Below are 20,899 nucleotides of genomic sequence, written 5' to 3' on the forward strand. Positions count from 1 at the left end.
TCACATATATAACAACATATAAAAACTTCCTATCAACACACACGCAAAGTTTTCTAGGCATCTCAGTAGCTATATATCTTAATTAAAGCCCTATGAGAGGAGATATTAAGATAAATACTTAAATGTCATATTTGCTTGTCAGATTTTCCTTCATTGTTTCTTAATTTGGTGACCTAATTTCCTTTCATCATCTTTTGGCACTCACTAAGACTTTGCTCTATCTATACATAGTCCTTTGGTGTGTTGTATCTGCTATACATTTGTGTATTATTTTATGTTAGTCATATAATTTTCTGTTTATCATTTATAAAGACTATATACTATGCTTTTAGCTGCTTAAGAAACAAGACACTAGGATTCATCTAAAATTTCTTTTCTGTTGTTTCACTCATATCATAGTAATAGATTGATAGCTTTATTTAACTGAATGGATATTAATAAGTAAAAACTGATTTAGTTTAAAATCTTTTCCTACCCTCTTTTTGATTTAGGCTGTACTTCTTTCCCTGAATGCCCTCCTGGCTCACTAGTCATATGTCCACGGAGTCAGAATAGTCCTTACTCGACAATTCCAAACTGACTCTACCAACTTATATAAGCAACTTTTTTCTCCTTTTACATTCACACTATTCATATTTATCACCCACCCCACTAGTGGATTTTTGACATTTGAGTTCAATACCCAAGTCACAGTCTGTCTTTAATGGGGACTATATACCAACTTCTTAATTTCCTATGTTATAAATACAAGAGTTGATCCTTCCCTTTGACTTGATGTCATAAGGGTTTCACTTTATTTGTATGAATTCTGAAATTCCTTTATCTGACCAAAACTTTTCATCTTCTTCATCTTCATCATTCCTTCCACTAGTCATTTCTTATCCAGGCCATCATCCTACATTGTTTTCTCCTTTCCCTTTCTTGATCCCAAGGTGAATTATCTCAGCTCTGTCCTGTCCTCTCAACACTTTGACCTCGTGTCATGTTGTCATCATATCTTAACAAACCCCAGCCATAAATCAATCACTATACCTTTGTTCTTCTTCTTTGACTTCTGTTCATGGAATATAATTGCAGGAAATAAAGACACTCTGTAAACTAGGTTCTTTATAAATTAGGTATATTAATTTAACTGGGCCTAAGTGAAACAAAGCAAATGTTTTTCTTTTCCTCTCTAATCACCTCACATTGTCTGGAACAGGTGACCAATTCAAAAAGATTGAGGGATTAATCCAAAATTACATGCTTTTATTCCATGGCACAGAATAGGAGCTTTATTACTGCTTCTTGACTGTTGACAAAAAACTTCCTTCTTTATTGATCTATGAAAATGTTTACCCTCTGTAAGTGTGAAATCTTTGTACCAGTTTTCAGTGCCTCTTGACCATGGCACTGATTTCTCATCAAGTTCATGGGAATTAAACTTCAGGTGCTTTAAGATAATGGAACCTGATAACTACTATGGTCTATACTGATTTTGTCATTGTTGAAAATGTAAAAAGATCAAGTTGTACGATTTAGGGATAATACAGAGAAGCTTTAATACAGCCAAGATGCCACTGTTGCTTATGCTCTGTTTTTCCTTTTTAGGTGGAAATAGAAAAGCTGAAAAAAGTAGCCCTGTCTTCTTGAGGGAGGTGTGACGTAGACTCAGTGTTCTTCTTTGGCCAGGGATTCATAAACGAGAATATGAACTGAAAACTGACTTGTTTACTTCCAAGTAACAAAAGATTTTTGGCGTGCTATAGGGGAAAAAAAAAAAAGAGTACATGAGTTTTCATATCTTACAGAAGGGGAAAGATGAAAATTGTGTATTTTATTTTATTTTATTTGCCAATATGAAAAAGAGGCCTTATTTCTTACTGTGCTGGAATTGCAAACCTCTTTTTTTTCCTGGTTTGCATGAAAATACTACTGAACCTGTATAAAAAGGAGAGGAAGTTGGTAATAGATTTTTATTGAATATCGACAGTGTAATTTTCAAAGACGTCTATACTATAAATAGGTTGATATATATCTTCAAGTAACCTGCAAAATAGACTGTGGGAGGGGACACATTAGCTTAATAATCACTAACTTGTAGAAATTATTTTTCCCATAGTGCAAAAGGGACAATAGGATATTTGTATGTGTATATATGTATGTATATTAAAATATATATATATTTTATTTTTAGCTTTCCTACCCAAGATTACACTGTTGTGCCTATATGTCTGCAGTGCTGTTTATCATTTGGGTGACAAAACAGAAATGTGTTAGCTATAAAGCAGATGAATCAATCACATATGCAAATTTAAATAGCTTATGAAATAAATTTGATAGCTGAAATATTTCATGCCATTTGCACTATAGGGTTCAAAAAAGGAATTTATTAAACTGTATTTCAATCATTAAGTATATTTTTAAAAGAATAAGATATTCTTAAATCTGTCATAGCTAAGCAGCCAGAAAGTTGTCCCTTCAGTTCAATGTGCCTAGAAACTGTAGCACATTTAACATGTAAACATCAGCCTTATTGCTGTATTTCTCTGCTTAATCAAATATTACCTAGCCTATGGTCTTATAATTTAATCCTCTCCCCTTTTAAAATACCATTAATAAAATAAAATGCATCTTTAGGAAATTCATCAAGAGAGCAGTCAACTCATCATGTAAATATTCAATTTAAGAAATATTATTTGCCTACTTAACTTTGTGGAGTTAAGTTGAACTACCGAGTACATACTAACTTTATAAAAAATGCTGTTTTACTTCAGAGATCACAGTATCATCACATTTGTTCTATCATCACATTTGTTTTTTAAAGAATTGCATTTTCATAAATCACATGGTCAACAACAGCTCCTTTTAAATTCACCAACCTTGACACAATTTTAAAATATATTCCTAAAAATTTGTCAAAAACCTCAAATATGAACATAGTCCTACTTAGGATTTATAGGTTTTACTGATAACTAATGTCTTTTTAAAAACAAAGCCACAGTTTAAGGTGTAACTCCATTTTTGCAAATAGCCAGTAGATTTCCAGTGGATAAAATAAGACTTATGGGTTGTAGGGTGGCAATGTGCCAGAAGGTTGTAATTTTTTTTTTCCTTGTTATTTCAACTTAAAACTCAATACAAATTTTTCGCTTTGCAATTTAATTTTGTACAGCTGAAATGTTTGGGTTTTTAAAAATTATAATTATTTTCCCCCCAGTACAAAATAATCAAAATATTGATTCATATTGATGTTGAAATAATGCATATATTGCTTTTGGGATAGTTATTTGGTTAAATAAGTATGTGTTACCTCATTATGAAGGTCATAGATTTCTGTCCCAATCAAATCATCACTCATCAAAATTAGCTATCATTGTTCCATGTATTTGACCAATCAAATGAAGATTTTTTTTTTTTACCCAAACCTTTTCAAAAAAAAAAAAAAATTCCCTTCCCCTCCCCTGCCTTGGTTTTAATGATAAAAGGGAAAAAATTTAAGCTCTCTACAATCTAGGAATCATCTTCATTAGAAAGTATGTTCAAGGAAGTTTTTCTTTCTTTCCTTGGTTTGCTAGTAGTAAGATCATTCACATGTTAATTAAAACACATCAGGATAGTAAACTTGTTTTTTAAATATGAGATTTTCAAAATATATATATAAAAAAGTCACTGGTAACTGTTAATTGCTCTACCCCTAACTTCCTAAGGAAAAGAAAAAAGCAGTTGCATTAAATGGTCTCCACTTATCTGTCTTCATTTAAAGAAGAAAAATGTTCCTTCAGTATGGCAGCTTGTCAGTACAGTTTTGGTATATTATATAATGTCACTAGAAATTCATGTTCATGAGAGCTGTATCATCATATTATTGTATATAGAAATACAATATGTAAGAATGTGGAATTTACATTCTGAAAGGGGGCAATTTTCATGCATTGATGAAATGTTCTTGTCAAATGTGCACACATAACAAGCTTTGAGTCAACTATGTGATATCTGTGATTGCTATTAAAATGCTTTAATATCTGAGAATGCAATGCGTATATAAGTATGCCACAGTTTTTGACATGTAATGCATTGGTTTAGTATTCACATATCATCCTAAAGACATCAAAAATGAATACTCCCAATTTTAAAAATATTTGTTGTGTCTGTAATTTTTTTCTTTACTATTTTTCTTTGCTGATGAAAATGGAAAAGTAGACCTGATTTCATAGAAATTTATTTTCTATTTTCTCACTGTGATTATAGCACAACAAAATGTGCTCCAAATTATCTTTAAATGTTTTGTCCACATGAAAACTTACAATGAATGAGCAGAATAAGACAATCAGTTATACTTAGAAATGAAAAGTGTTAAAATAATAAAATGACCTTGTTTTGCTGTAGCAATAAAATGACCAAGTGCAATGACTTGATTTAATAAATCATCTTTACAAAGCTGCTGCTATGAGTATTTTTAACCATAAAATGTCCTAATCTAATGCATTCCTCTCTCTTTTGCTGCTGTTGCATATTTCATTGGGTTTGATGAGTATTCCAACATTCCAAAATGTATTGAATTCAAAGTCAGTGTAAACATATTCTTGTGTTTACAGATACTGTAAAATGCATGTTTTCCCTGGAAAAAAAATTCAAATAAAAAGAAAATACTGCTACTATATGCGTGTTTCTTTGTTGTTTGAGATATTTTCTATTAACACAATTGTATTTGTGTTTCAGGAAATGGTTGGATCTCACCATAATTTATAGCTTTAATTGGTAGATATGAAGTTCTAAGATTTAAAATGAAGTATTTGATAATGCAGTGAAATGACCTTAAACAGTGTCTAGGCCCATGGAAACTGAATTACTGAATTAGAAGATAAAATGTTCCCCATAGCTTTATACTTAATTTTGAATTTAAGTATTATAATCTTAACTATACGTATACTACTTCGATTGGTCCATGATCTCAGTGTGGTTATGCTGTAAGAGATTGTAGTCATTCTACTTGGCTGTCCATGGCTTTTAAATCCTCCTCTTATAGATTTCTTAGTATTTCCTGGATAGTATTGCCACAGTTGTACCACACCCTCCATTCCCTACTTCCCCCAATCCACTTTTTCAGTCACTTAGAATTTTGGCTCTGTGATATATTTCTTGATCCACACACAAAAACTTTAACCAGAATAATATTAGTCTTGAGAAATGGGCTTGGGTATCCTAGAACCACGTAAGTTGGGATTATTGAAGGTGCTGGTGTAGAGCTCACCAAAAAAGGAGATAGAAAATGTCAGTTTATAGGTGCCTGTGACCTGGGAATAAGACAGGTGGACAGAATTACCATAGTATAAAGCCAGCTGGGCATGACATACTTCCTAAGGAAACAAAGCTTTAAATGGTCTTAGAGGAAGCAAGCCTCAGTCTGGAACTTTGAATGGACTTGGCAGCCAAATAAAGAAAAGGTAATTGATATAGATTTCTTTAATAAAGAAATATATCTTTTTCATGATTATTCACCAAATGATATCCCATTATTAATTAACCAAAAATTTTAAGTCTTTGTAACACCAGAGAAACTGAGGCAAGATTAAAGAGTTTTTTAAAATATTTTATTATGGAGAGCTTGACTAGTCGGCTAGATTGGACTGTTGTCTGAAGATATTGTCTCAAAGTCCAGTAGGGAGCGAGGGATTTTGGGGATTCTTATATAGGACTTTGACAATAAGGGACACAAAGGCAAGGTGTGGGGATAGAGCACTGGTGAGTGGGAACTTCCAGGAATGAACCATAAATTTGGTTCTGAAAGATTGGGGGTAAGGAAGGATCATAAATTCTGGTAAATTGGGAGGCTAGGAGCCAGGATTTCTGAAAGAGAAGAATATGCCCACCTATCTTGAGATAAACCATCTGCATTTTAAGATTCTTTGGAATGCTAGTGGTCAGGAATCCCAGACCTAATTATCTCAGTCTCAATGGCCAGAAAGGGGGGGTTGCCACCAGGGAGACTAAGGCATAAGAGTTTTGTAACCATGAACTTAGCAAAATACAGTTCCTTTAAAAGGTTTAAGTCACAATGTTGGGATTTGGTTAATCAAGAAAAGAAATGAAAGATTCCTTTTTAGTCACTATTCACTAGGTTTTTTTCTAAAGGGCTACACAGTTTGCTAAATGAAATTTTTAGCCTACTGGCCACTTCACTTGTACAATACCTGCCCACTATTAATAATTCATTGAATACATTCACCTAGGTAGATAAATGGTGTAGATCCCAGCTTCTTAGACTGTGGGTCATATAACTGAATGTGAGATTATGATTTATCAATAGAGGTTTAATTTGTATACCTATTGTATATACTATATACCCAGGGTAATGTAAAAATTTAATGGGTTTGAAAAGTAGTTGAGTAGACAAATTTTTAAGAAGCCCTGGTATAGTGGATAGAGTTCTTAGGCCTAGAGTCAGTAAATTCAAGTTGAACTTCTATTTGTATAAGACCAGAAAAGTCACTGTGCCTCTGATTCAGTTTCTTTATCTGTAAAATAATAATAGCACCAACTCCCCAGGGTTGTCGTGAAGATCAAATGAGATAATGGTAAAGTGCTTAGCACTGTCGCTGGCACTTAGTAAGTGCTATGTAAATGTTAGCTGCTATTATTTTTGGATGTGCACAATAGCTTGGCCAAAATTGTATGTTAAGTGAAATTTCTTAGGCTGGCCTTCCTCCTTTTCATGAAACCTTTTTCTCCTCATTCACTGTAATCATCTTAAAGCTCTCAGGCATCCAGTAACCTTGTGAATCCTTAGTTTCCTCCATGAAAACCTGATTTGAAACAAGTTCAGTAAAATCTCAGTTTTGTCTGACAAAAATTAATTTATTACTAAGTGTGAGGAACACAAAAAGGAACAATCCCTTTGTTCAAGTTTACATTATTTTTCTGGAGAAAACATTTGTATAAGTTATGTATAGAATTACAAGATGGGTTGTTTTTTTTGTTTTGTTTTGTTTTGTTTGTTTTTGCCAGAAGAGGCACAAACAATAGAAAAATCAGGAAAGGTTTCATGTAGAAGGTGATGCTTGGGTTGAACTTTAATAGGAATCAGGATTTCTAAGAGACAGAAGTGAAGAATTGAATGAATTGCAGGTATGGGAATATAGCTTGGCAAAGTAAGAATGGGTTAACAGGTGAAGAACAGATCTATTTGGTTGAACCAAAAAGTGGATGAAGGTGCAATATTATATAGTAAGCTTGGAAAGGTAAGTTAAGGTTATGAAGATTTTAGATGCTAAATAATCGTTTCATCTAAGAGTAATTGGGAGCCATTCGAATTTATCAAACTGGAGAGATATGGTCAAACCTGCACTTTTAAGTTATATTAGTATCTGTAGAAGTTGGATTCAAGGGAAAGAATTAAGTTAAAGACCAGTAAGAAGTTACTGCAAAAGTGCAGTTTAGAAGTTATGATTTGAATTACAGTAGTGGTTCTGTGAATGGAGAGATGTATGTAAGATATTGTGGGAATAGGATCAATAAAACAAATGTGTGGAAGTTACAGACCTAGAAACCAGAAAGCAATAGTAGTTATTACATAAATGCTAGTTATCAATATTGTGGGATTATCAAATGGGTTAATTTACAAATATGATGGTCTACTAGAGTAATAATGAAATATAAGTATCTTTATATAAGAAGTAAAGATAAGTACACAGGACAAAAAACTACCTTTTTTCTCCAAGTTTTTATAACTAAATCAAATCAGAGCTACTTTTTTTTTTTATAGTTTTACAGAACTACAATTATATTTATAATCTTACAGTGTTAAACTATAAGTTCTTTAAACTCTACTTTCCCTAATAGCAAGCACAGATTTTCTGCATATAAAAAGCATTTGATGTTTAAATTAAACCTCTTCCAATACTATTTGCATTTTAATGTTTGTCCTTCCTTTCTGAAGAGGACCAGGACATTTGAGAGGTGATGCCTTGACATTTCAAGTGAATTGGATTTAAGTGAGGGAGAACTGTGCAAGATCACCTTAGTTTCCCCTTCAGAGCTATTCAGTGTCAAAATATGGATCTCTTGATCTTGATCCATCTGGAGATGGCCCTGGATGCTAGGGGAGATATTGGCCTTTTTAAACTAAGGTCTTGAACTGGTGTCAGTTTGCCTTAGGTGGCACCCATTAGGTGATTAAGGCTATTCAGCTATTGAAGCAAAGAATCTCATCTAGTTAAAAAAAATAAATCTAAGTAGAAGAATAATGGAATCTGGGAGGAAGGGTAGACTCTTAGGGGTTCTCCTCAAAGCTGAAGTGGCTGCTATTTACATTCAATCTGAGTCTGTCAGAACCAAAACAATGACCAAATGGGGCTTAGTTTAGGACCTATTGGTAGCGGATTAGAATCAGATTGGTTTTGATTTAAGGCCTGGTCCTTAAGAGAGAATTCTATCCTGTAAACCCCAAGATATCCTGAGAAGAGGGTTCAGAGGTGCTAAAGAGTTAAAATAAGCATCTGTAAACATAAAGGACTTACTTTATGCTAAAATACTGTACTAAGCTCTGGGAATGCAAAAAAGAAGGCAGTATCTTCCCTCAAGAAGTTCATAACCTAATAGAGACAATAAGCATATAGTACAGATATACAAGTACAAGCTTTATATTGGGCAAATAGGAAAAAAAAATTTGAAAAGGAAAGCACTAGAATTAAAGAGTGGTTGGAGAAGGCTCTCTGTAGAAGACAGCATTTTTGTTGGTATGTAAAGAAAGTCTATAGAGATGAAGAAGAGCATTCCAGACATGGAGGACAGTCAGAAAAATTATCCAGGACCATAAAGTGTCTTGTTCTTGGAAACAGCCAAGGATCCAGTGTTAATGGATGAAAGAATAGATGGTAGGGAGTAGTATGGTGTAAGGATCCTGGAAAGGTTGAAGGCGGGGTTAGGGGGTTAGGTTAAGTTATGAAGGGCTAAATAGAGGACTTAGTTTTTGATCTTGATAGTGATAGTTCCTGGAGTTTATTGAGTTAAGGGGATAATATGGTCAGACCTGTGTTTTAGAAAACTCACTATAGTGGCTAAATAGAGGACAGATTGGTATGGGGAGAGACTTTGAGGCAGATTAAACCACCAGCCAGAGTTTTATAGTAATAATTCAGGCATGAAGTAATGAGGGCCCTGCCTTGCGGTAGTGGCAGTAGCAATGGAGAAAAGGGAGCCTATAGGAGAGATATTGCAGGGGCAATTGATAGATCTTGGCAACAGATTGGATCTGGGAGGTGAGAGATACTAAAGAGTCAAGGATGATACTTAAATTGCAAGTCTAAGGAATTAGGTCCTCTACAGTAATAGTGGAGTTGAGAAGGGAGAGGAGGAGGACTTAAGGGAAAATGATGAGTTTTGTTTCATACATGTTGAGTTTAAGATGCTTACTAGATAACTGGTTCAGGATATCTGAAAAGCAATATGAGAGGTCAGCAGAGAAAGTGGGACAGGCTAGGCAGATTTGAGAATCGTTGGCAGAGAAATAGTATTTAAATCCCTGGGCATTGTTATCATCAAATAAAGAAATATGTAGGGAGAAGAGAGCCCAGGACAGAACCCTGTGGGACACCTATGATTAGAGGGCTTGATGTGGATGATAGTACAGGAAAGGAGGCTCAGAAGGAGTGGTTTGATAGGTTGGAGGAAGCCCAAGAATCAGAGTGGTACCTGGAAAACCTAGAGAAAAGAAGAGTTATCAAGGGAGAGGTACCTGGAAAACCTAGAGAAGAGTTATCAAGGAGAGGTTGATCACAACAGTGTTTTAAGACTACAGAGAAGTCTAGGAGAATAAGGATTAAAAACAGTTCTTTGAATTTGGTAATTATATCATTGGTAATGGGAAAGAGCAATTTCAATGAATGATAAGGTCAGAAACCTGATTGTAAGGGGTTAAGGAGAAGAGAGTGAGTTGTAGAGAAAGGGGAGGCATTTATTGTAGACAGTGTATTTTGAGATAAGCCACAAAATGCAGAAGAAATACAGAATGATAGTGGGGATAGCAGAATCAATTGATGTTCTTTATAGGAAGACATTTTGCAACGTCTCTCAAATATACTACCTTCCCTAACAGTGCTACCACATTAGGACAGGTCTTTAGCATTTCATACCTGGATAATTGCAAAGGCTGCTGCTGGGTCTTTCTTACCTCATTGCTACCCACATCAATTCACCATTCAGCCACCAGTAATTTTCCTAAAACATATACCTCCTCTCCTTTAAACACACACAACAAACACACTTCCAGTAGCTCTATTACCTCCAGGACCAAATACAAAAACCTGTTTGGTATTCAGAATCCTTCGTAATTTAGCTATCACCTTTTCAATGTCCTTATACCCTAAAACTCCTCAATACACACTCTTCCTGGCTGTTTAGAACACAGCTTTCCAGGACAGAAGCTCCATGCTTTGGAATATTCTCTAGGTTTCCTTTAAGAACCAGCTAAAATCCCATTTTTACAGGAAATCTTTTCTAACTTTTCAGTTCCAGTGCCTTCCCTTCATTAATTTCCTATTTAGTCTGGCCATAATTTGTATGTATTTATTTACATGTTGATTTCTCCATCAAATTGTTTGCTTCTTGAGGGCAGGAACTATCTTTTGTTTCTTTTAGTATCCCCAACATTTGTTACACTTTCTGAGACATAGTAGGTACTTAATAAATGTTTATTTGATTGATTGATATGAACATAGTTGTGGATACTAGGGAATAAGTCAGTAGATAGGAAGAAACTGATAATAAATGAGAGTGGGGATGACAGAGTTGGCAGTCCATTGAAGGAAATGGGATAAAGTAGGATAGTTAAGGCAAGTAAAGGGATTAACTTGGATAAGTAGTAAGGCCATCTCATCATGTAAAATGAGTGAAAGAGGAGGTAGCAGAAGTCATCTAATTTGAGATGAAGTGAGAAAAAGAGGAAGCTCATAATGAATGGCCTTAATTTTTTTTTCTCTCCTGTAAAATGTGAGATGAGATTTTTAACTGTGTGGGAAGGGGGAGGGAACAGGGTCAGAGTGGTGAACAGTTTGAGAAGAAATGAAAAGTTTCTCTCTGAAGAGAGTTACCATGGAGTAGGGGAGAGTGAATTGATAAAGGAGACATACAATACAGTAGGATTGTCTAGCAGCAGTGAGGGCTTAGTTGAGATTGTATAATGTAATTTGTAATGCAGCACAACTGTGATTTTCCTTAGCGGCACATGTATAAGAGTGAAGGTGGCAGATGATGGAATTGATAAGTTCCAGGGCACAATAAGTGAAATAAGGGGGCTAAAAGTATCAAGAGAAGAAGACAGTGCGGAATTGAATTGGTTTACAAAGGGGGTCAAGATGGGAAGAGAAAAATATTTCTAGTGCAGTAGAGATAGTCTAGGAGATAACTGAAGGGATCAGGAAATTGGAAGTCATGGTGTAGGCAAAAAATAGACTGTGGTAAGAGGACAGAGGAAAAGATGGAAAGCTGGTAGATTATCATCAGGTGGGAAGGGTATTTTAGATAAGGGTATTTGAAATATTGAACCTAGAGGTATTACAATTGTGGGTAATGACAAGATTAAGGATATAACCAGTTCTAATTGTAGAATTTCAGATAATGACAAGTTTTGTGAACAATTTTGGTGGTATATATCATTTTACAATGCCTGAAATTGTATCACATAATAACTCGTTACCTACTGCACCTAAGACTGGACATAGTCACAATACTGCAGTTAGGAAAACACTAAAGTTAAAAATGTTAAGTCTTTGGTCTGAGACTATGTAACCCACATTTCTCCACTAATTCTCTTTGACTCTAGCCAAACTTCTCCTAAAATTATGCTTATTTTTAAAAATACACTTTTTTGGTACATAAATGATATGAAGGAAATGAAATCACATTTTCATGTGACTAAAAACGATTTGTTTCAAGGCTAAGAAATGCAAAAATATGACTAAAAGATAATATAATCTTGACTTGGAAAGAATTGAGTAATTTCTACACATCAGGCAACTGGTGGGAATCCAGAGACTTAGATCCTCATCCCTATTCTGCTACTAACTAGTGGGGTGACTTTGAGCAAATATCTCTAGTCTAATTTTAGAAAATCTTCGAATTCACACTTAAAAGAGAACTGAATCCAGCATTCTCGTTTAGAAAGATAAAATGATGTAGAAGGTGCTAGACTTGAAGATGATATCTCACCTCTGATTCTAGCTTAGAATATCTAGATATCTTAGCTTCCTGTTCTCCTTTTCTGTCTCATCTCAAAATCCTTTGACACTAACCTCCTACAATTTCCCCCTGTAATTCAGTCGTCGTCTTTTTTTTTTTTTTTTGGCCAAGGCCAGTCTTTCTACATGTATGCTTAATCTCAACCTCACCTGTCATCTCCAGCCAGTTGCCTTCCACTATCATCTCATCTCTTATTCTCTCTAGTCTTTAATTTATCACTTCAGATTGGATTTTTTCTTCCCTCCTGCCTACAAATATGCTTAAGTATCTCCCATTTTTAGCAAAAACTTCATATATCCTACCATCCCTATTTCTGTGAAAAAGTCTTCTACAGGATACTTCCATTCCTGTTACTCCTTTTTAAGCCTCTGCAGTCTAGCTTCTAACCTTATCTAAGGCTACTTTGTCCAAAAATACCAACAGTCTTACATGCAAGTAAGCCTCTTTGCAAAAGCTTTGCACTCACCATTTTCAAAACGATTTTTCTTCCCCCCTTCCCAAACCTACTCCCTTCTGCCTTTCTGGAATACTGCAAGAGTACTATCATTCTTCCAGTCTCTTCTAATCATCTTAAATTCCTCATCTTTTATATCCAGTCATTTGCCAAATCCACACTTGTACACCATCTATACTCTTTCTATCCCTTTCTCTATTCACAGCTACCACCGTCATTTATATCCTTATCACCTCTCACTAGGACTATGAGAATAATGTACCATTTGGTTTCTCTACCAAAAGTTTCTATTTCATCTTTCACCCAGTTGCCAAAGTAATTTTTCTTATGTGTAAATTTAAACATATCACACACTCCCCTATCCAGTCAGCTCCATGATTATCATTATTTTTTTTAATAAAATAAAAAGTAATTTTAAATGAGCATTGAAAGCTCTTTATAGCCTATTTCTTTCTTTCCAATCTTCTTACATATTTCTCCCTTATGGTCTAAGGCCAAGGGTCCTCAAACTTTTTAAATAGGGGGCCAGTTCATTGTCCCTCAGACTGTTGGAGGGCTGTACTATAGTAAAAACAAAAACTTTGTTTTGTGGGCCTTTAAATAAAGAAACTTCATAACCCTGGGTGAGGGGGATAATTGTCCTCAGCTGCTGCAGGCCATAGTTTGAGGACCCCTGCCTAAGCCATATTGGTAGTCTTATTTTTTTTCACATGTGATCCTCTATCTTTCATCTTTGTGCCTTTACTTGGCTATCCCCCTCATGTCTGCAATGCTCTCCTCATATTCCTTTTTGAAATCCCTGGCTTCCTTCAAAAGTCAGCTCAAGTAGTACTTAACAGAAAGTCTTTTCTGATTCCACTCCTCAGCTTCTAATATCCTCCCTACCAAAATTACTTTGAAAATATTATATTTGTACATGCTATACCTCTCTTTCCTAAAACACAAGCTTCTTGAGGGCAGAGACTTGTTTTACTTTATTTGTGATTATTAGGCAAGTATTATTACTACTTTCCCAATCATTCATTTACCTGAGATGATGATGAACCACTCCCTTTTGAACCCAAGGAAAGAGGTAGGATCTTACATTACACTGCATTTAGAGTATAGAACCAAACTCCTAAAGAGGGACTATAATTTTATTTGTGATTTAATTTCTCTCATTTTCTTTCAATTTCTTCAATAAAATGGGAAAAAATAATAGCATGTCTTTAACAGGGTTGTGTGAGGATAGAATAGAAAAATAAAGTAAGACACTCAAGTAATTCAAGACAACTACTTTATAGATTAAGACTTGATTTGCTCAAGGTCATAGGTAGTCAGTAGTAGATTAAGAATTTTAACTCAACCCCAAGTCCACTTGATTCCAAAGTCACCACTCATTCCACTCTCATTTGACCACTGGTTCTATGTCATGCAGGGGACTACCCTTGTGGATAAGAAGCCTACCACTTATGCCAACTCCTGACAAATTGTTACTGTAAGGAAGGTAAGCCCAACACACATCTTCCTCAGTGCTCCCAACCCTGCTTACAGCTTTCCCACGAAGCCATTGTTTAGGGAAATGACCTTTGTAGAAAAGTGATCTCTTAACTACTAACCCTCCTTAGCAGCTGTAAGTTCAGAAGACTTGGAAAAGAAAATTCTCACCAAGATCCTTAACAATGTCAAATAGTTTAACATTAGAAACTGATAGGGTTTTTATTCATGGAAATGAAACTTAAAAGATGATGTTACCTTATTGCACTCTGAGCACAACTGGATCTTTTCATTTAACTTTTGACTAAAACTTAAGTGTATTGTCTCCTCATATTAGAATGTGTGCTCCTTGAAAACAAGGATAATATAACCTTGATTTGGAAAGAATTGAGTAATTTCTACGTATCAGGCAATTGGTGGGAATCCAGAGACCTAGATTGTCATCCCTATTCTGCTACTAACTAGTGGGGTGACTTTGAGCAAATTGCATCATATCTCTGGTTCTTTTTGTATCATCAGTGCTTTGCTTACACAAGTATTTAATCAATGCTTTTCACTCATTCAATCGTCTGTAAAATGAATTAGATTTAGATCATTTTGAATTTCATATCAATCTAAAGATTTTTGATATTCTCCTACCATCCTCTAGGAAAGCAAATTATTTTTAGAATATTTGCAGTGTAACAGTTCATTTTGGGGTTCAAAGGTGTGAGATACAAGCTCACTTTCAGGAACTTATCTAGTACTAATTTATTGATGTTTAAAGAAATGGAACATGTGTCATTGTTTATCCCTTTTGTTTTGAATGCAAAATATACTGCAGCCCACGTTCAACCAAGAGTTTGCCATTTCTGCTAAGGTTGCAGAATAATCAGGCTTTCTCTCTGTTGGATGTCTGATTAGGGTTATATTTCTTAACATAGTCAACAGTAGACAAGCTACTCAGGCATTTATTTCAAATTTGCCAATAGAAAGGAAGAAAACCTGATAGATCTATGAACATGTCAATCAGGAGTTAGCCAGATGTATAAAATGATGAATATATATGAATATGCATGCAAGTTTGTGCAGGTTTTTTCATGCATTTCTTGGTCATATCTGCTAATTCAATTATTCTGCCTATTATTTCTGCCCCCCCTCCATTGTAAATGAAATAAATTTTGAACAGGGTATTATTTTACCTCTTACCAGTGATATACATTGTTATGGTCCCTAGGCCTCCTATTGCATTTATTATATGCATTTTATAATCTACCTGACTACCAACTATAAAACAGTAGTTATCAGAGAATTTAAAAAATCCAAAACCAAGGGTATGATTAAAGCCTTATCTTCATATCATTATAAGGACCATGCTTACCAGAAGTAAGAGTTTGAAGTTGACTTCAGATGCCAGGGCTCATTCTTAGGTCACGGTTTTGTTTCTGCCGATAATAGGAACTACTATTCCAAAATAACTGTCAACACATAATATTCACAGTAAAAGACCAGTGGGTTTGTGTACATTAATTCCTTTTGTATTTCAGACATTAATGGGAAGTTCCCTGAAACCTCAGCTTAGGTGAACTTTTTGTTTCTATATTGTCATGTCCCTGGTTATGAGATAACTAGTTTTCACACTCTCATCTCCTTACACTGATGCTATTCATTCCTTATGTATACTTGTGTTCTTTTTTGGATATATACATGTTGGAATCCTTACTAACTGCTAACTAATTAGAGTTGATCTAATCTTACAAGAAGATTTTGGGCAGAACCTGAAACAAGGTACTAAGTAGAACTAATTAATACAAGGCTTGTGTTCACACTTTTACTCATTGGAGTTCAATGAGTTCACACCTCCCTTGAAGCTCTTTGGGCCAGAGAGCACTATGGGAGAAACCCACAATCCCTCTCTTGAAGGAGCATAAATAGAGCTTCAATGGGCCAGTCAAAGAAGTTCTTCAGAGTGAAGAAGCTACAAGTCGAGATTTCACCGGAATGACATGAAGAATGGAGCTGGCTGGAGGCAGAAGAAAGCAAGGCAAAGGCTGAAGGACAAAACCTTTGGATTTGGCGACATTCGGAGAGAGCTCTTGGAACCAAGCAGAGAGATAGGCCTCTAAGCTAACTGGGCTATATTGGAGATAATAAAAGATCTGAACTTTTATCACCTGGCTGTGTTTTGAGAAGAAAAAGCTCACCACATTTTGGCACCCGAACAGGGACCGAGTCAGATCCATCTGAACTAGATCACAACATTTTGGTGCCCAACGTGGGGCAAACAGACCCCCCCCCCCCCCCCCCCCCCGCCCCAGTGGATTTCAGTGGAAAAGCTCCGATCCTGATCCAGTGGAAAAGCCTCTGATCCTGATCCAGTGGAAAAGACCCTTCAACCCAGAAATTAGGGTGAGTGCAACAAAGAAATTTTGTTAGAAGAGTTAAAGTAGAATTTCAGCTAAGATGGGACAGATATTTAGAAAACAGCCTGTTTCTGTTCAAGGAAAATGTTTAGAGAGCATTGTCAAAGTTATGGAAAGCCAAGGTTTAATTATAAGTTTACAGAAAATCACTGAACTTTTACAAACTGTAAAGGACATATGTCCTTGTTTCTCTCTTGATAAGGAATTAGATCTAAATGAATGGAAATTGGTTGGAGAGGATCTTTGTCAATTCTATGATAAAAATGGGCCTAACTCAATAATTAATACATATAATGTAATACAATTGGCTATAAGAAGTTATTTAAGTGATAGAATGATGAAAAGGAAAGTACAGGAGGAAGAAGTGCCAACTTTATTAGATGAAAAGGAGGACGAATCAGATGAGAATGGAGTTAATTACAATTCTGAGTATGATACTTCACAGCAGGAGGAATTAGGTGATTCCACATCTCATGACCCTCTCCCCGCAATTAACCCTTCATGGGTGGAACAAGGGGGAGGGAGAGAGACAGAAACACAGTCAGCTTCTCCTGTAAAGCAGAATTGGACAAGATTAGAAAAAGCATTAATTAAAGCAAAAAATGAAGGAGAAGATATATCTGATTTTATAAATGCATATCCTGTGATTGAAGAGCTCAACTCCTCAGGTCAAAAAGAGAGAAAATACACTCCTTTTAATTTGGGAAAAATTAAAGATTTGAAAAAGGGTTGCACTTTTTATGGGGCTACATCATCTTATGTGAAGATGTTACTGGATAATTTGTCTTATGAAATCTTAATCCCGAATGACTGGAAATCCATCGCTAAAACTTGTCTAGAACGGGGACAAAATTTATTGTGGCTTTCGGAGTTTCATGAATTATGTAGGATTCAAGCCCAATACAATAGGCAAACAGGAGCTGTTGTACAAATCACTTTTGACCAACTAGCTGGTGAAGGTCAGTATGCAGAGAGTTCAGAACAGATTTATTATCCCATAACAGTGTATGAGCAAATTTCCAAGGTTGCAATAAAAGCTTGGAATTCTCTCCCTGGACAGAAAGATGGAAATAATGCTTTCACAAAAATAGAGCAAGGTCCCAATGAACCTTTTGCAGATTTTGTGGGTCGTTTACAAACAGCTGTAATAAGAACCATTGGAGATAATGCAGCAACAGAAATAATGACTAGACATTTGGCTAAGGAAGATGCCAATGAGGTTTGCAAAAGAATTATATGGGGGCTAAACAAAGATGCTCCTTTGGAGGAGATCATAAGACGCTGCGCCACAGTGGGCACAAATGCTTATTATGCCCAAACTATGATGAACATGGAAAGACAAGGTCCTTCTTGGCAAAGGAATTCTAGAGAAACTCGTCGATGTTTTCAATGTGGAAAAATTGGACATCTAAGAGCCCAATGTAGATACAGAGATACAGTGAGAAGACAGGGTGAGAGAAAACCCAAAACCCCATGTCCAAAATGTAACCGAGGCTTTCACTGGGCCTCTAAATGTATATTGACCCAGAGGAAGGAGAGGCAAGGCCCAGCTCCAAAGTATCAATCAAAGGACAGGTGGGGCATGATAGCAGCTGAGGTTACACCCAGAGAGCCTTTAGAAATTCAGGACTCTGATGTCATCAACCAACAGAAAAGCAATCAGGATTACAGTTGGGAAGAATACAGGCCTTTTAAGACAACAAGGCAATATCCAGTGCAAACAGCTCCAATGTAATTACCAGATGATGAGGAGAAATCCCAAATTTGGTAAATAGAAGGGAATTAGATTAACTGCTTGGGGAAGAGGATCTGCTTATATTTCCACAGATGGAGAAAGAATCAAATGGCTGACAAGGAGACTGTTAAAAAGACTTTTAAAATCTTCAGGAATCATTGGATTTCCTAACACAAGATGAAACTGTTTCAGTTCTTGAAAAACTAGCAAGAATCATTGGATTCCTTAAGATGAAAAATTGTTGATGAGACTTTTTGCAGTACTTCAGAGCTTACAGGAACTATTGGATTCCTGGCACATGAACTAATGGACAATGGATTCCTTATGGACTATTTCTAGGACTTAAGGACATGTGTAAATTTTCAGATTGATTCTTGTTATTTGTTACATTACTACTAGCCTGTGTTATATTGCTATGTGCTTATGTAAATTATGTGTAATGCCTCCCATATTGATGGATTTATGTATACCATGTATATCTGTTACAAAGTTCTGGCCCATGTTGATGGATTTATGTGTACCCCCTCAGAAACCCCCTATGTTTTAAAACAAAAGAAAGGGGGAGATGTTGGAATCCTTACTAACTGCTAACTAATTAGAGTTGATCTAATCTTACAAGAAGATTTTGGGCAGAACCTGAAACAAGGTACTAAGTAGAACTAATTAATACAAGGCTTGTGTTCACACTTTTACTCATTGGAGTTCAATGAGTTCACGCCTCCCTTGAAGCTCTTTGGGCCAGAGAGCACTATGGGAGAAAACCCACAATCCCTCTCTTGAAGGAGCATAAATAGAGCTTCAATGGGCCAGTCAAAGAAGTTCTTCAGAGTGAAGAAGCTACAAGTCGAGATTTCACCGGAATGACATGAAGAATGGAGCTGGCTGGAGGCTGAAGAAAGCAGAGGCAAAGGCTGAAGGACAAAACCTTTGGATTTGGCGACATTCGGAGAGAGCTCTTGGAACCAAGCAGAGAGATAGGCCTCTAAGCTAACCGGGCTATATTGGAGATAATAAAAGATCTGAACTTTTATCACCTGGCTGTGTTTTGAGAAGAAAAAGCTCACCACATTTTGGCGCCCGAACAGGGACCGATTCAGATCCATCTGAACTAGATCACAACATATACACACTCTTGTTTATTAGCCCAGTGGGCCATAAGCCTCTAGGGGTTACAGCTCTTTTTGTCCAGTGCTTAGTAGTTAATACTTTCCCAATAATTCATTTACTTGAGATGATTATCAACCACTCTCTTTTGAATCCAAGGAAAGAGTTACATCACATTGCATTTAGTGTATAGAATCAAACTCCTAAAGATGAACTCAAGTAATCTGGAACCCCAAGTTCTAGTGTTGTCCTCTTTGGGAAAACACTTTGGCAGCTACTTAACCTACTATATTAGATCTTTTTTTGCCACTTACTAAGTTTGCCCATTTTATTTCCTCAAATCTGTGGGCCATACTTCAGCCATTTCTATGAAAGGCATTTATTATGTCAACTTAAAGTGAACAAATTACATATGCCTCAACCCATTTGTTCCATTTTGGATAGTCCAGAATCTCTAGGCCAGGGGTCCTCAAACTACCGCCCTTGGGCCAGATGCAGCAGCTGAGGACGTTTATCCCCCTCACCCAGGGCTATGAAGTTTCTTTATTTAAAGGCCCACAAAACAAAGTTTTTGTTTTTACTATAGTCCGGCCCTTCAACAGTCTGAGGGACAATGAACTGGCCCCTATTTAAAAAGTTTGAGGACCCCTGCAGTCTAGGCTATACTTAGACAGTCCTGAAAGGAATCCCTTCTCCTTTTGCAGCCAATCTCATTCTTATTTAGCCCAGTCTACTCCCCAAAAGCAGTTTGGCCAGACTGAGATGGCCATGAATGAATCAACTTGCCTGATATTTTGAGCTTCCTTTCACCTGGCTATCTTCCTCTCTACAATCAGCACACATTGTTGGGTGAGTTTCCAAGTGACAGACCAAATTACAATTTTTATCTGAGGACTGACTCTCCACAGATTCTGGAGAAGGAAATGACAAACTGCTTTAGTATCTTTGGCAAGAAAGCCCCATGTAAGGATAACTGAACAACATCTACAGATCAAAATATAGGATCATTTATTGAGGGGAACAGTACAAAAATATCTGAGTTTGCTATCCAAATGACATTGTATCATAAGATCCCTTCCACTTAGAGCTTTTTAAGGGAATATTGGTTCATGATACTCCCAGATACACCTGGAAAGAAGGAAGAGGTCAAGACCCAACCATAGATTTTACTGAGTTTCTTTTCTTTTTCTGTCATTCATGTGTTTTAATCTGAACTTGCTGTGTTGATTTTTATCTTGAGCCCACTTTTGCAAGGCTCAGATTTGTGATATCACAACTCCTTAACTTGTGATGATTAGACTCTAAGCTGAGAAATGCAATCTTTTGCCTATTACTAAAACAGGATAGTGGGTAGTCTTTCTGTCAAAATCAGAGTCACTTCAACAAGAGAACTGTTCAGTTCTGCAAACATATATTGTATCTAGGATATACTGTAACATATTTAACATATATAGGACTGCTTGCCATCTAGGGAAGGGGGTGGAGGGAGGGAGGGGAAAAATTGGAACAGAA

At 36.0% G+C, this 20,899-nt stretch overlaps 1 protein-coding gene across 7 annotated transcripts in view; it reads left to right on the forward strand.

Annotated features, from left to right (window-relative positions):
* The window catches only part of CD2AP (CD2 associated protein), a 188,958-nt gene that overhangs the window by 151,381 nt on the left and 16,678 nt on the right, over positions 1-20,899 (forward strand). For 2 of the 7 annotated variants that reach the window (XR_007953545.1, XM_051997112.1), the window contains exon 18: positions 14,088-14,156. The exons of 4 other annotated variants lie outside the window; for them this stretch is intronic. Coding sequence is in view for 2 of the 3 variants with exons in the window: in XM_051997112.1 (XP_051853072.1) it covers positions 14,088-14,135 (48 nt within the window). In the remaining variant the exon portion in view is untranslated. Of the gene's footprint in view, positions 1-1,590; positions 4,641-14,087; positions 14,157-20,899 lie in introns of those variants that run through there. One more of the 7 variants, XM_051997113.1, reaches the window with a different exon arrangement.

Source organism: Antechinus flavipes, chromosome 4 (assembly GCF_016432865.1).
Source record: "Antechinus flavipes isolate AdamAnt ecotype Samford, QLD, Australia chromosome 4, AdamAnt_v2, whole genome shotgun sequence".
Lineage (NCBI taxonomy): Eukaryota > Metazoa > Chordata > Mammalia > Dasyuromorphia > Dasyuridae > Antechinus > Antechinus flavipes.